Consider the following 17,247-nt stretch of genomic DNA (forward strand, 5'->3'; position numbering starts at 1 on the left):
CCTGGATTTTGTGTTGCTGCAGTTAATGTTGGGTGGGACATGGCGGAGATGTTTGCAGTGCAGAGATAACAGCTGGTTTTACCTTATCTCAGCCAACATAAATACTTGCTCACGTTTTCAAATATAATTTTATTCTGAGCTTCCTCCAGTTGCTACTTTACGTTGCTTTGGTGTAACGTTGAGATTTTTGAGAGCCTTTGCCTGTGATGGTATCTGTTAAGGATGCACAATTTTCCTTAATTTACAGTTGGAACCAGAAGTTTACATACACTATAAAAATACACATCTGCATGTTTTTCTCAAGATCTGACATGAAATCAGAATAAACCTTTCTAGTTTTAGGTCAATTATTAGGATTATCATAATTATTAATATTTTCTGAATGTCAGAATGAGAGGGAGCGTTTTCAGGCATTTTTATTACTGCAATGTCAAAAGTTTTAATACTCTGATTACTATGCTTTTAAACAATTCTGGACTGCCCATATGATGATGTCATGTGTTTGGAAGCTTCTGATAGGTATTTTTGGCAACATCTAATTTAATTAAAGAAACACCTGTGGATGTGTTTTAATGCACACCTGACACACACTGCTTCTGTGCAGCATCATGGGAAAGTCACAAGAAATCAGCCAAGATATCAGGAAGAGAATTTTGGACTTGCACAAGTCTGGCTCATCATTGGGTACAATTTCAAGATACCTGAAGGTACCATGTTATCTTTACAAACAATTATGTACAAGTACAAATAAGATGTGAATGTCCAGTCATCATACCGCTCAGGAAGGAGACGGGTTCTGTGTCCCAGAGATGAACATGCTTTGGTCCGACCTGTGCATGTCACCCAAGGACAAAAGCAAAACACCCAATGAAGATGATGATGGAAGCTGGTAGGATTGTGTCCCAATACTCGTTTCACTGTGGATATTATCAGCATAGGCTGAAAGGCCACTCTGCCAGGAAGAAGCCATTACTCTAAAAAAAACAACATAAAAAAACAAAACTAATGTTTGCAAATGCACACAGGAACAAAGACCTTAATTTTTGGAGACATGTCCTGTGGTCTGATGAAGCTAAAATTTAACTTTTTGGGCATAGTGACTATCGTAGCGTTTGGAGGAAAAAGGGAGAAGCTTGGAAACCTAGGAACACCATCCCAACTGTGAAACGCGGGGGTGGCAGCATCATGTTGTGGGGTTGTTTTGCTGCTGGAGGGACTGGTGCATCATGACAAAAGAAGATTGTGGCAATACTGAAGCAACATCTCAAGACATCAGCCAGGGAGTTAGTTTGGACAGAATTGGGTCTTCCAAATGGACAATGCCTCGAAGCATACTGCCAAAATGGTAACAAAGTGGCTTAAGAATAACCGTCAATGTTTTGGAGAGGCCATCACAAAGCCTTGATCTCAATCCTATTGAAAATGTATGGGCAAAGCTGAAAAGTCAGGTGCGAGCAAGGCAACCTACAACCCTGGATCAGTTACACCAGTTATGTCAGCAGGAATTGGCCCAAATTCCAACCAACTAGTGTGAGAAGCTTGTGGAAGGAGATCCCAAACGTTTTCTTTTGAAACAGTCATTGTCATGTAAGAAAAAAAAATAGAATAGCGCTCCTTGTGTGATCAACAGGGTGAGGGTGGCTGGCAATTCTGAATGGTTAAACTCGTGTTGTGCCTCCCTACGGCTGCAGTTCTGTCCGCAAAGACTTTGTCAAATGCCAGGACTTGGAAGATACAGAGATGAAGATAAAAAAAAATACGGTCTTGATGAGGGCTGCCAGAATGGAGGAGACCAAGGATGAGTAAGGACTCTTTATTCAGATTTTGCGTTTCAGGGCCGATCTGGCTGATTTACCAGGTTACTAATGAAGGAGCCAGACTCATCCTTAATCTCCTCCATTCCGGCAGCCCTCATCAAGACAATGTTTTTTTTATCTTCATCTCTGACATTTGTTTGACACCCTGGTCCTATAACTGCCCCATTATCCAGATATGCTGCAGTTCTGACCCCAGTGCCACCTGCTAAGTCATTGTATCTCTGGGATCTGTGACTGTCATTTGTTTTTTACATGTAGAAATTTGCTTTGAGCCTCTAGATGGAACTGGCCAGTCTACCTGTATTTACATGGTCCTGCTTTTTAATGCTGCCTTTATTAATGGCTTCAGAGCTGATGGCTTTCTGCTTTTCGTTCTGATTAATTATTTTTAGTAATCGTTACATTGTCAGGAGGAGCCTCGCGTCTCCACAAGAGAAATTGACATGCTGTGGTCTTGATAGACGAGCCACATAATCAGGGCCATATTTAGAGTTTCTGCTGCCCTAGGCACTTTTCGTGCTGCCTCCCCCATTGGTGAGTATGACTAATGCAGACACTGTCGGCAGTGACTTAGGCTACTTTCACATCAGCGATTTTTACCATTTGCGGCAGATCCGGCAGTTTTTCTGCATCTGCCACGTAACGTATCACGGCAACACTGCTTTCGGCCTCATTCATTCCCTGTGGGACTTGCGGACATGTGCGGCACTTGCGGTTTTGCCGCGATCCAGTAAATGCGTTACTTGCAGCAACGGAAAAAAATGCTGTTAGCAGTGGGTTTTATTTGTCTCATCGTAAGTGCAAAACCGCAAGTGCTGCACATGTTCACAAGTCCCATACGGAGCTGCCTGTCTTGCAGTCTTCCTCTTTTGACACTGCAGTGTGGTGGACAAGAGAGCATTAACTGGTTAACAACAAGAAGTATGGTGTCTGTGTACTAACTGAACTATAAACTCTCCCCATACCATGTCCAGCAGACACTGTAGGATTACTATATGGACTTTATCATTCTATTACTGATACTGTATAATAGCCACATATGATGCTCCATACTGTATAATGGCCACACAGTGCTCCATACAGTATAAAGGCAACACATGATGCTCCATACCGTATAACGGCCACATATGATGCTCCATGCATACTGTATAATGGCCCACCCCCCCTCCCATCCTGTATGCATGGCTCATCTCTCCCCCCCCCCCTTCCCCCCGTATGCATGGCTCGTCGGCTCCCTGCTCCCATCATGCATGGCTCATCTCTCCCCCCCCCCCCCCCTTCCCTGTATGCATGGCTCATCTCCCCCTTCCCATCCTGCATGCATGGATCATCTCTCCCTCTTCCGTGTATCTGTATGCATGGCTCATCCCCCCCCCCCCCCCCCCGTATGCATGGGTGGCTCAGTCATCTCCCCCCTTACCTGTATGCGTGGCTCATCTCCCCCTCCCTGTATGCTTAGGTGGCTCTGGCTCATCGCCTCTCCTCCCCTCCCCCCCCCCCCCCCCTCCCGTATGCATGGCTCATCAGCTCCCATAATGCAGGGCTCATCTGCTCCCCGCCGCTCCCATCTTGCCGGGCTCATCTCTCCCCCCTGGCTCCCTCCATGCATGGCTCATCTGCTCTCCGCGCTTCTCCCATCTTGCAGGGCTCAACTCTCCCCCCTGGCTCCCTCCATGCATGGCTCATCTGCTCCCCGCCGCTCCCATCTTGCAGGGCTAATCTCTCCCCCTGGCTCCCTCCATGCATGGCTCATCTGCTCCCCGCCGCTCCCATCTTGCAGGGCTAATCTCTCCCCCTGGCTCCCTCCATGCATGGCTCATCTGCTCCCCGCTGCTCCCATCTTGCAGGGCTAATCTCTCCCCCTGGCTCCCTCCATGCATGGCTCATCGGCTCCCCACCGCTCCCACCTTGTATGGCTCGGCTTCCCATCCTCCATCCTCCCCCCGTCATCCCTGGCTGTCATACAGTCATACTCACCTTTTCCACACCGACGGCGCAGAACAGAATCCTCCACCTCTGTCCCGGCAGCTGGCACAGCACCTTCTGCCTGCGTGAGTGTTCACCTGGTACCGCTCATTAAGGTCATGAATATGCGTCCATATTCATCACCTTAATGAGCGGTACCACGTGACCACTCATACAGCACTAGCTGCTGTCGCTGAGACCAGACCAGGCATCGCTGGAATAGGTGAGTATGAATCATACAGTATGATTCATACTGTATGATGTTTTCAGGGAGGCAAGCGAGCGGGGGGGCGGGGTTTAAGGTGACCCCTGGCCCGGACTTTAAAAAAAAAAAAACTTGCTCGGATGCCGCCCCCCATGCATTGTGCCACCCCGCACGCATTGTGCCACCCTAGGCACCTGCCCTCAAGTGCCTAGTGGCAAATACGGCCCTGCACATAATATCAGTTTACTTGGATTATCCGCAGGTGCACATACATGCAAAGTGGACACCAGATCTCTAGAAATCCCATCCACTATGCGCTTAACATCTGGCCACTTCATAAATACGCAGCCTCAAAACCGTAGAATCCTGATGGAGTGTTTCCGCAAGATAAATAGACATGCTGCCGTCTGGAAAGACGACACGCATGTCCGGCTACACAGGGCCGCCGGATGCTGCCCTGTACGCATAGTGGAGACGGGATTTCATAAAATCCCCTCCACTATGCTGTAACATTTGGGTGCTGTGGCTGTACACAGCATCCAATCCACAGCAAATCCTGAACGTTTCCTGACCGTGGAAGCATAGCCCAATAGGACAGGACTGCTTCCAGAGGTTTAACCTCTTTGACAACCATGGGAAGCGTTTTGCTCTGGGGAAAGATGTCATTAGAGAAGTAGACATGTCATATGTCATGGTGGATAATCTGAGCGACCACATCGATACCGGTGGATATGTTGGTTGTCTGCTAGATTTTCCAAGAACAGATAGTGGTTTCTCTACACTAGAGATTCCCCTCCTTGTGGGTAGAAATGTTCTTCTGAATACACAAAGCTGCCGATGGCGACATGTCTATGGCTTTAATTTATAGAACATGTCCCTTTTTTCTTTTTTTTTCTTCCTTTTTTGACATTTCACTAAACCTTTTTCTGAGCCTTTTAAAAGGCATTCATTAGTTGCTGGACCCGCTTCCATCCGAGCGCCTTTACTTCTGACCTCTCTCAACCTGCTGCAGCTTTGTGTCTGCGTCTGACTACGGGGGCAGCGGCTCCGTTAGGGCAAGCGCTTTTGTAGCGGTCCGCATGGCACTGATTCACCAGACTACTACCACTTGAGTACATTTTTTTTTTTACTTTAATATATTGTTATTATTATTATTATTATTATTATTATTATTATTCCCTGGCAGTTTATAAGTGGGCCGTGTTTCAGGGCTTCTCGTGTGCAGTCGCTTTAACACAATGAGTTGCTGAGGATTATGGGATTTGGCTGTTTGCGTATATGGAATGTGGGCTTTTTTTTTTCTCACCGTTCAGCAAAGCGGACATAAATGCTTAATATTTAACATGCTAGCTCATCAGAATGTGATGTGCGCCTTTAATGGAATTACGGTAGACACAATTCCAGCATTTTCAGCATTGCTGATCACATCTCATGCTATAGGAAAAAAAAAGTGTCAAAAAAATGAAGGGGTTAAGTGTGCTGATTTATGCAGACAGCAAATAGTACTGGTGTAGAAGCCATATGCAAATCAGGCTGTGGGCGTGTCAGTTAAAAGTCCTGCAAGTGCTTTGACACGCCCCCAGTGCATTTCCAGCCTTATTTGCATATCACTTTTACACTACATTTCCCATGACCGACACATCAAAAAAAAGGAATCCTTTATGTAGAGGGACAAAACCTATGTACCCCATTCCACTACTTCCATATGTAAAACCATGCTACCGTATCCCTCTTTTACTTAGTGTTCTTCTTGGTTATTGTGCTCAAATCATGGCTTTGAAGAAAGCCTCCAAGCTAGTAATCTGTAGTGTTACGTACTCCAGCCCATCTCATTTATCAGGTTTTATAATGTATTTCCCAGGAGGCGTGAATGCTCAGATTAGTTCATTATAGCAGTGATATCTGATACGTCAGCAGTACGTACACTTTTCTGCTTTTCCTATGTGTAGGTCCACCCTTGTAATTGGACTAGATTCACAGCTCTGTGTCGATTAATTTCTTGATTCTTTGTAGTGGGAGCATTGTTTATTTTAACCCTGCTGTTCTGTTCGGTCTGGGGAGACCTATTTTGAACTTTGGTATTTTTTGGGGTGTTCAAGATGCGGTTCTGAAACTTGTGGTTGATTGACTTAAATGAGGATGGGTCGGTCGGCCACGGGTTTCAGAGCCGCATCTTGAATATTTTAAAGAATATTGAAGTTCAAAGTCGGTCATTTTTGACCAACAGAACAGCAGGGTTAAGCCATGTTCAGTATTTGTATGGCATAACCAGGAGTGGGTGATAAATACAGAAGTGGTGATGTGTTTCTATTATATGTTTCCTCTTATTGTTTCACTCCTGATTTTGGCTTATAAATACTGATGTACAATACTGACCGTGTCTTTAAGTGTTGTGCTGAAGAATGAAGGGAGCATGGAAGTGATGTAGTACTGTGGCCCGCAGCCACCCACTGATGCTGGGAACCGCACAGTGACCCCAAACAAGTGAAGAGCTGGCTGCAGGGCCATGGGTAGGAAGATTAGTACCACCTTACCTAGGATTGGTGGGGGAATGGGTGTCTCAACAATCCAAAAACTAGTGGCATTTGTAGAATGTTTAAGCTGTCTACTTTGTTAAATCTGTCCCTTAGTGATTCACTTAAATACGCTTTTGGCTGTAGATCAGTGGAAGTCCAGGTCTCAAGATCCCCACTGATCGCTCAAAAGACCACAGAAGTGCATTGCTCGAGAACCTTGATCACACAGCTCCTGCCTGAGCGAACACAGAGGAGTGCAGATTCAGGAGAAATAGAATTGTTATTGCGTCCAGGCGAGAGCAATGCGCTCCGGCCTCCTGAGCAGCGCACTTCTCACTGGCCATTTGAGACCCACTGATTAGGTAAAAATGTTGTGTTTGAAAAATAAAACTACTCCAGGAGCACCTACCACTAAATCAAAGGAGGCCAGTCTTTATTTTTCCTTCTCCTTTAAGCAAACAGTGTGTTTCTTTTCTTTTGGTGAAATAGGGTCTGCTGATTTCCAGGTCACTGCACTCTCCATACAGGTTGGCTGTTGCCTCTCCCTTGAAGTCTATGCAAGTTACTGAAATAAAAGCGGCCACCGCCACCTCTCCATTGACGTAAATTGGAATTGCAGGGGTTTATGATCATGGTTAGAGTCCAGCAAGGAGTGCAAAAGTTTCCCAAAATGTCCTTTTACTCAGATTCTTATTAAAGGCATCCCTTTTTCCCAGTGCGATCACCAGGTCATGGGCTGATGTTCCCAGCATCCCTTCAGCTGAGAGAAGCTGCCGTCAGCCGGATGTTTCACCTGCAGCCGCCAAAAGAAATGTACAAACTCAGTCTGTCTTTCTTTCCCTGACTTCTTAGAGTAAAGTGATCACCGTTTCCAGAAATGTAAAGGATCCTATAAAGCTGCCTCTTAAGCCTAGGGACAATACAGAGGCAGGAGGGTAGGAGTTCATGTCTGTACAGTAGACATCGGTTAGTTTTCACTCACTAGTTCAGAGAAAACTGAAAATTGGAGTCTGCAGAGGGGAATGCTGGTGAGATACAGGACACTGACCAGTGTTATTGCCCCTGTACACACAGGCCGGCTATTCTGCACAGTCATCTGTAGTCGCAGAAGTGTCAGAATGAACGGCCCTTAATACTAGGAGCATGTGCTACACTGCCATGTGCTGTCTGCATCAGACAAAATCATTACTTATCGTATGGAGAGGATTTACCTTTCATCTTTTTTTCCTTAGAACCACCGGGCTGATCCAGAAGAACTATTCACAAAACTAGAACGTATTGGAAAGGGCTCCTTCGGAGAAGTTTTTAAAGGCATTGATAACCGGACTCAACATGTGGTTGCTATTAAAATCATTGACCTGGAAGAAGCGGAGGATGAAATAGAAGATATACAGCAAGAAATAACAGTCCTCAGCCAGTGTGACAGCCCCTATGTGACAAAGTACTATGGATCTTATTTGAAGGTAACCTTGTTTGTTAATGACTTGTACGAGATCGGCCCGTGAAAAGCCATGAGGAAGCGCTGGTGTGTTGTGGAGCACAAATGGTACAGCTTATGTTAGATTGTGTAATCCAGGCATCAGAATTTCCATCTGGTACCATTTAGTTCATGAGGCCCACTATCCCAGAGCTGATAGCAGGGGTCTCGGGATAACTGGTCTCCCGGGCTCTGAGTGCTTGCACACTCTTATATTACCATCAGCTCTTTTGGCCACTTATGTTACAGTTAAAGGGATATTCAGTAAATGGTCTTTTATTAGGATCCAGACTAGACTGCACAATTAGATTAGACCCCCAGCTCTGGCTTTAAATCGTTTTGTCCCTCTTATTTAATATATGGTTTAAAAAGGCAAACAAATTGCAAATACTCTATACCATTGACTGGGTCCCCTACCACTTTCCTTCTCCACTAGCCTTGTCTTTGTGACCACTGCAGCCAGTCACTGATTGGCTGCAGTGTAGCGGTTCCACACTGACATTTATTCCATACTAAAAATAATATAATATATAGGGTTGGAAAAGCTCTTGCCCAATTCACATCTAAGACCACTCACCTATCCCCCCCCCCCCCTTTATTGTGTGAACTGTGGCAGGAGGAAGCATGGCATTTCCCACCACTTACCTCCCAATCCTTTTGGGTGTACAGTCTCTCTCCGGCAGCCATAATGCAGGCACATCTTAGCATCTGTATTATGGCCACATGTTCTGGTTTCTAAAATGTGCTCATTGAATCTCTGGGGTCTGTGGACCTAAACAGATGGGTCTTGTGACAGTAGTACAGACGCTACAATGCCCCCACAATACAGCTGTCTGGCCTCCTGCCTTACTAGCAGAGCGAGAGGAGCCACTTTCTTACATGATATTGATTTTTCTGATTCTTTATCACTTGAATTGTAACACTACGTAAACTTCTCTGTCCACAATAACTATCACAGATCACTTTTGGCCATCAGACTGTCATCTCTCTGTTTAAATATTACATATTTGGTTTTATGCTAAAATATTATCCTGTTACTTACAAAACCCGTCTTTATTTTCTTAAAATATGAAAGTGAAGGGTGAGATACCAGAGATCCCCTTTTCCTTCCTGTAGACGGTTTGTGTTCTCTCGCTCCCAGTACTGGTCTCTTTATGATATATAATTACTTTTCTATGTATTAAACACATTCTATTCTATAGACTACGGTAACACTGTCTTGGCATTAATTTTATACATCCGCGGTTCGGTCTATTTACGGACCGCAGTATCCAAACCGATCACAGGTCTCCTGACCTAGGAGACTGAGAAGATTGTTTTCACTGTTAGAATATCATAAAAAAGTTAATTTCAGTTTTTCAATATAAAAAGTGAAACTCCTATAGAGTCATTACAGACAGAGTGATCTATTTCAAGTGTTTTTCTGTTAATGTTGATGATTATGGCTTACAGCCAATGAAAACCCAAAAGTCATTATCTCTGTAAATTAGAATAATTAACAAAAAACTGGAGAAAAAGAACTGGACTGTTGCTCAGTGGTCCAAGGTGGTGTTTTCAGATGGAAGTAAATTTTGCATTTCATTTGGAAATCGAGGTCCCAGAGTGGAGGCAGAGTGGAGAGGCCACAATCCAAGCTGCTGGAGGTCTAGTGTGAAGTTTCCACAATCAGTGATGGTTTGGGGAGCCATGTCATCTGCTGGTGTAGGTCCACTGTGCTTTATCAAGACCAAAGTCAGCACAGCCGTCTGCCAGGAAATTTTAGAGCACTTCATGCTTCCCTCTGCCGACAAGCTTTTTGGAGATGGAAACTTAATTCTCCAGCAGGACTTGGCACCTGTGCACACTGCCAAAATTACCAATACCTGGTTTACAAACAAAAGAATCACTGTGCTTGATTTGCCAGCAAGCTCTCCTGACCTTAAGGCCGGGATCACACATACGTGAGATACGGCCGAGTCTCGCAGGTGAAAACCCAGCTCTCTCCCCGGCACTCCAGAGCGGAGCGTGCAGCCGCACAGCAATACATGGAGCCGCACGCTCCGGAGTGCCGGCGCCAGAGCTGGGTTTTCACCTGCGAGACTCGGCCGTATCTCGCGTATGTGTGATCCCGGCCTAACCCCATAGAGAATCTATGGGATATTGTCAAGAGGAAGATGAGACACCAGACCCAACAATGCAGACAAGCTGAAGGCTGTTATCAAAGCAACCTGGGCTTCCATAAAACCTCAGCAGTGCCACAGGCTGATCGCCTCCATGCCACGCCGCATTGATGCAGTAATTGATGCAAAAGGAGCCCCGACCAAGTATTGAGTGCATTTAGTGCACATACATTTCAGTAGGCCAACATTTCGGATTTTAAAATCCTTTTACAAACTGGTGTTATAAAGTATTCTAATTTACTGAGATAATGACGTGTGGGTTTTCATTGGCTGTAAGCCATAATCCTCAACATTAACAGAAATAAACACTTGAAATGGATCACTCTGTCTGTAATCTACTATATAATTGTCTAAGGGTCACTTCCATCTGTCCTTCTGTCTCTTTCTGTCATGGTTATTCATTCATTCATATTTGGACTCGCCAGCTGCCTGTCATGGCTGCCGCGACCAATTAGCGACGGGCACAGTCCGAAAGAAAATGGCCGCTCCTTACTCCCCGCAGTCAGTGCCGGTCGCCCGCATACTCCCCTCCGGTCACCGCTAACACAGGGTTAATGCCGGCGGTAACGGACCGCGTTATGCCGCGGATAACGCACTCCGTTACCGCCGCTATTAACCCTGTGTGTCCCCAACTTTTTACTATTGACGCTGCCTATGCAGCATCAATAGTAAAAAATGTAATGTTAAAAATAATTAAAAAAAAAACCTGCTATACTCACACTCCGTAGCAGCTCGCGCCGGCCGCCATCTTCCGTTGCAGGTTCCGGTGGCAGAAGGACCTGCCATGACATCACGGTCATGTGACCGCGACGTCATCACAGGTCCTGCGCTAATACCAACCCTGGGACTGGAAGCTGCCGTGGACTACAAGGGGCCCTCAGAAAGGTGAGTATGTTTAATTTTCATTTTTTCACCTGTGACCAACCTGGCTGGGCAATATACTACGTGACTGGCCAATATACTATGTGGCTCTGTGCTGTATACTACTTCGATGTGCAATATACTACGTGGCTCTGTGCTGTATACTACGTCGCTGTGCAATATACTACGTCGCTAGGCAATATACTACGTGGCTGGGCAATATGCTACGTGGCTGGGCAATATGCTACGTGGCTGGGCAATATACTACGTGGCTGGGCAGTATACTATGTGGACATGCATATTCTAGAATACCCGATGCGTTAGAATCGGGCCACCATCTAGTGACTATATAATGAGTTTCACTTTTTATATTGAACTGAAATAAATTAACTTTTTGCTGATATTCTAATTTAGTCTGAACCACTTGTATACTTCCATCTGATTCTCCATAGACCTGGGGCTAAGGCAGCACCAAAAGTAAACAACCAGCTAGAGAATAATGTAAGGATATACTTAATTGGACAACCAAAAAGAAACGCAATATCCTAAAAAAAACTTTATTAATGATATCTAAAGATTCTCATAGACAAATATATATACTTAAATGTATGCTACCAACATCAACCACCTGGGTTCGGGTAGGCTAGGAAAAAATCAGGGAGTAGTAACAAAAATATTCCTGACAGTCCCTGTTAGGTGGCCCTATAGTAGCTTTCACCTACCTAACAGCGGAGGTTGGCACCCTAAATTTCGATATGGCGCCCCCGCTCCACGTTGACTGTCCCTTCTTGCCCTGCTGGGCCCTACCAACTACCCATACCCAGGTCCCCACAGACATACACACAGATTGACCAGGAGGTCACACTAACCAAAAACGGGAAAAAGTGAAAAAAAAGTGTAGTACGTTTTTGTTACACTTTTTTACACTTTTTTACACTTTTTGTGATTTCAGTATCACAAGACTCATCGCTGTGTGGCCTGAGCGTAATACGCATAGTGGGGCAGTTGGCTTGCACTTCACAGATTTTACATATTACAGCAAAGGTTCTAGAAGCTCGAAAACTTCAAATATTCCATGTAGTGTATGTATGCGACTGCGTGTGGTACAGTGTTGGACTGGAGCACCTTGGGCCCACCAGAGAAAATCATTCTTGGGGCCCACTATGTAGCCATATAGAAATAAATACAAGACCACCAACTGTGCGATAAAACACACTAATATCAGGGTATAATATAGGGTAGTACACATCTTAATTATGTAGCAGGGTTTGGGGTAGCCCCCTCATAGAATATACAGTAGCCCCTCGTAGAATATAATGCAGCCCCCTCGTAGAATATAATGCAGCCCCCTCGTAGAATATAATGCAGCCCCCCTCGTAGAATATAATGCAGCCCCCCTCGAAGAATATAATGCAGCCCCCCTCGTAGAATATAATGCAGCTCCCCTCGTAGAATATAATGCAGCCCCCCTCAAAACATAATGCAGCACCCCACAAAACATAATGCAGCCCCCCCATAGAATATAATGTAGCCCCCTCAGAGTATAATGCAACCCCCTCATAAGGTATAATGTAGCCCCCCCCAGAATATAATGTAGTCCCCTGAGAGAATAATGCAGCCCCCCACAGAATATCACGTAGCCCCCTCATAAAGTATAATGCAGCCCCATTCATAGGGTATAATGCAGCTTCCCTCCACCCTCAGCATTGCCTTTTCACCCACCACCCCCCATTATTGCCCATTCCACCACCTCAATCATTGCCTCCTTTCCACCACCCCATCATTGCCCATTTCAACACCTCCATCATTGCCTCCCCCACCATCCCGACGTCCTTTCCGCCACCACTGCCTTCTCCCCCACCACCCCATCACTGCTCTCTCCATCACCCACATTATTATCTATTTATATAGCACCATTGATTCCATGGTGCTGTACATCAGAAGGGGTTACATACAATTTACAGATATCACTTACAGTAAACAAACTAACAATTACAGACTGATACAGAGGGGCGAGGACCCTGCCCTTGCGGGCTTACATTCTACACTGCCCTCTTCGACTCTGCCCTATCTTTCAAGCCACATATCCAAGCCCTTGCCTCCTCCTGTCGTCTCAAACTCAAAAATATTTCCCGGATCCGTGCTTTCCTTGACCGCAACACTGCAAAAACGCTAGTGCATGCCCTTATCATCTCCCGCCTCGACTACTGCAACCTCCTACTCTCTGGACTCCCCTCTAGCACTCTGGCACCACTCCAATCCATCCTACACTCTGCTGCCCGACTAATCCACCTGTCCCCCCGCTATTCCCCAGCCTCTCCCCTGTGTCAAGCCCTTCACTGGCTTCCTATCGCCCAGAGACTCCAGTTCAAAACCCTCACACTGACATACAAAGCCATCCACAACCTGTCTCCTCCATACATCTGTGACATGGTCTCCCGGTACCTACCTACACGCGACCTCCGATCCTCCCAAGACCTCCTTCTCTACTCCCCTCTCATCTCTTCTTCCCATAACCGCATCCAAGACTTCTCCCGTGCTTCCCCCATACTCTGGAACTCTCTACCCCAACACATCAGACTTGCGCCTACCATAGAAACCTTCAAAAAGAACCTGAAGACTCATCTCTTCTGACAAGCCTACAGCCTGCAGTGATCCTCAACCTACTGAACAGCCGCACAGTCAGCTCTTCCCTCTCCTAGTGTATCCTCACCCACCCCCTGCAGACTGTGAGCCCTCGCGGGCAGGGTCCTCCCTCCTTATGTACTCGTGTGCCTTGTTATCTGCTCGTGTTTAATGTATTTGTCTATATTTCCCCCGTATTCACATGTAAAGCGCCATGGAATAAATGGCGCTATAAAAATGTATAATAATAATAATAATAATACAGCAGGGATGGGGATGGAGACAATAGGTTGAGCGCTGCAGGAGCTCCGGTGTTGGTGAGGCGGTAGCTTCAGTGGTGGTGAGGAGGCAGCGGGGTCAGTGCAGGCTGTACGCTTTCCTGAAGAGGTAGATTTTCAGGTTCCATCTGAAGGATCCGAATGTGGTTGATAGTCGGATGTGTTGGGGCAGAGAGTTCCAGAGGATGGGGGATATTCGGGAGAAGTCTTGGAGGCGATTGGGTGAGGAGCAAATAAGTGTGGAGGAGAGAAGGAGGTCTTGGGAGGACCAGCGATTACGTGAGGGAAGATGTCGGGAGATTAGTTCAGAGATATATGGAGGAGACAGGTTATGGATGGCTTTGTAGGTCAGTATTAGTAATTTGAACTGGATACGCTGAGGGAATGGGAGCCAGTGAAGAGGTTTGCAGAGGGGGGAAGCGGAGGAGTAACGAGGAGAGAGATGAATTAGTTGAGCAGCAGAGTTAAGGATGGACTGGAGAGGTGCAAGGGTGTTAGCAGGGAGGCCACAGAAAAGGATGTTGCAGTAGTCAAGGCGGGAGATGATGAGGGCATGCACAAGCATTTTAGTAGATTGACGGTTGAGGAAAGGAAGGATTCTGGAGATATATAGACATCATTGCCAATCTCCAATACACATCTCCAATACACATAGCACCGCACACACAGCTCCGCACTACTGTGGCACACACGCACACACAGCACCACTCACCTCTCCGCACGTTCCCCACAGCCGCACCGCATCCTGGAAGCATCTTCCTCACCGGCAGCTTCCTGTCTGAAACAGATGCGCACTGAATAACGTCATCCAGTTGCGCTGTGTCAGACAGGAAGTGCCGGGCAGGACGCCATCAGATCCCTGCAGCTCCGCTCTCCTGCCAAGCTGCAGGGACTGCTCCCTGCTTACCGATTTGCCCTCAGGGTTAGCTGCCCTGCAGGGGCCCAATGCAGCCGCATCAGCTTTACATGCAAGTAGTGTTAACCTCAGCCCGCAGTTAACAATGCCTGCTATTAAAGTGAAATGAATGTTCACTCCTCTCCATGCCCATGGGGGCATGGGGAAGCGTGAATATTCGTTTCTCTTTAGCTTCGGGGACAGGCTCCTGTCTCCAGTTGCTGCTCCGCTGGCACCGGGCGGGTCCCTTGGCTCAGGGGCCCCATAACTGCTGGGTGTGCTGCAACTGGCGACCCTACCCCCCCCCCCCCCCACACACACACACACACGCACACACACTGATTGGGGGCCCCTGGAGCAGTGGGGGCCCTATGCAGCTGCTGGCCAGTATGCCAGCAGGTGTCTGTACCTGGGCCCACCGGAGAATCCGGTAGGCCAGTCCGACCCTGGTATGGTATGTATCTGACTGCATATGATGTGTATGCGACTGTGTATGGTATGTTTGTGTGTGTGTGTGTAGTGTGTGTGTGTGTGTGTGTGTGCGACTGTGTATGGTGTGTGTGTGTGTGTGTATGCGACTGTGTATGGTATGTTTGTATAAAACTGTATGGTGTGTGCGCGACTGTGTGTGTGCGCGACTGTGTGCGTGCAAAAAAACTCATACTCCTATGTCTACTCGTACATTCCAGTTTAAAGGAATTGCATTAATATTTTGCTGGCAGGTAATTGGTATAGATGCTGCACAGAGTACATATTTCACTTTATTAATTTTTCTCTCCAGGGCACAAAACTATGGATCATTATGGAATACCTAGGAGGAGGCTCAGCATTGGACTTGGTGAGTTGCAGGAAAGGCCTTAACTTTGTCGAAATAATTATCTGTTTAACTTCTTTGAGGGTATTTGGGACCGCAGTTATAAAATGGGAGGGAGAGGGGGCTTTAAAGAGGACCGGTCTAAGGTGGTCAGTTTTTGCCCTGATTTTATTCCAGCTACTGTAGGGCACCTGCAGGAATAAAGCCAAATACAAATGGTGTTTGCTAGAAACAAATGCTAGCTTATAGAAGACCAGAGGAAAGAAATCTCACTGGTAATATAGATTAGCAATGCTTCACTGGAAACATGGTCTCACTGACAACTTTAGTTGGATTCGGTAGTGTATGGAGCAGCTTGGAACAGCAGTTCTTCATTGCTGATACGCAGTGAAATAAATGGAGACGCCTGTCATCGGCAGCTGGCGTGCGGTGCTGCCGGAGCTGTAGGGAGCGAGCCGCTCATTTTCTGCTGTGTAATTTTCTTCCATAGCTCCTTCATAGATGGTGGAGCACAAGTACAGCTCATTTACTGACCATTTGTCGTATGTTAAATGCTATAATTTGTTCAGATTTTGTGCAGCCCTGGTTTACATATACAAATACTGGAATCTGAGTCATAAATGGTGCTTTGTGGTTATAGAAAAAAACATTTGCATGTACCCCATTAGGGAATTCTGTGATGATTTGGCATGTGAGGCGGGTCGTCCACAGTTTAAGATCCTTATCTCTGTCAGAGAGGTTACAAATATTGCAGAATTATTTTACACACTTATATAGTACCATTAATTCCACAACCCTTTACAGACATCACTGTCCCCATTGGGGCTCACAATCTAAATTTCCTATCAGTATGTCTTTGGAGTGTGGGATGAAACGCACGCAAACATGGGAGAACATACAAACTCCTTGGCGAAGTTGTCCTTGGTGGGATTTGAACCCAGGACCCCCAGCGCTGCAAGGCTGCATGGATATGACGCTTTTCAGTCCTAAATGCTGCCTCATAATCCGAACCTAGCCAGCTATGATCATGGCAAGCAAAAATCGATGGCAGTGAAATGTCGGCCTCTAAAATATAATGGATGACCATTTAATGTGTGTAAAGACCACGTACTTCAGAGTCAGAGCAGCTTTTACTAATCTCCAGCCAAGGACGCCCTCCTCATTGGCATCCCTGTGCCACAAAAGAACATATAAAGCTGGATGGCAAGCAGCGTGGTCTCCCTAATAGTTCTTCTAATAATCACTCGGCTTTTAAGACTCCTGAATGGTAAAAATGTCTTATTTTTGCATCAATATAGAGATACAGCAGAAGACAGAGCTGAATGAAAATTCCCCTGTCGTAGTTTCCAAAACATGATTAAAGGGACACTGTCACCTGAATTTGGAGGGAACAATCTTCAGCCATGGAGGCGGGGTTTTGGGGTTTTTGATTCACCCTTTCCTTACCCGCTGGCTGCATGCTGGCTGCAATATTGGATTGAAGTTCATTCTCTGTCGTCCGTAGTAGATGCCTGCACAAGGTAAGATTGCCTTGCGCAGGCGTGTACTATGGAGGACAGAGAATGAACTTCAATCCAATATTGCAGCCAGCATGCAGCCAGCGGGTAAGGAAAGGGTGAATCAAAAACCCCAAAA

The 17,247-nt window shown here is 46.2% G+C and overlaps 1 protein-coding gene across 1 annotated transcript in view; it reads left to right on the top strand.

Moving 5' to 3' along the window:
* STK26 (serine/threonine kinase 26) overlaps positions 1-17,247 on the top strand; it is a 77,696-nt gene that overhangs the window by 43,136 nt on the left and 17,313 nt on the right. The window contains exons 2-3 of the mRNA XM_069746941.1: positions 7,736-7,966; positions 15,580-15,636. Of these exons, the coding sequence (XP_069603042.1) occupies positions 7,736-7,966; positions 15,580-15,636 (288 nt within the window). The remainder of the gene's footprint in view (positions 1-7,735; positions 7,967-15,579; positions 15,637-17,247) is intronic.

Source organism: Ranitomeya imitator, chromosome 2 (genome assembly GCF_032444005.1).
Source record: "Ranitomeya imitator isolate aRanImi1 chromosome 2, aRanImi1.pri, whole genome shotgun sequence".
In the NCBI taxonomy this organism is placed as follows: Eukaryota; Metazoa; Chordata; class Amphibia; order Anura; family Dendrobatidae; genus Ranitomeya; species Ranitomeya imitator.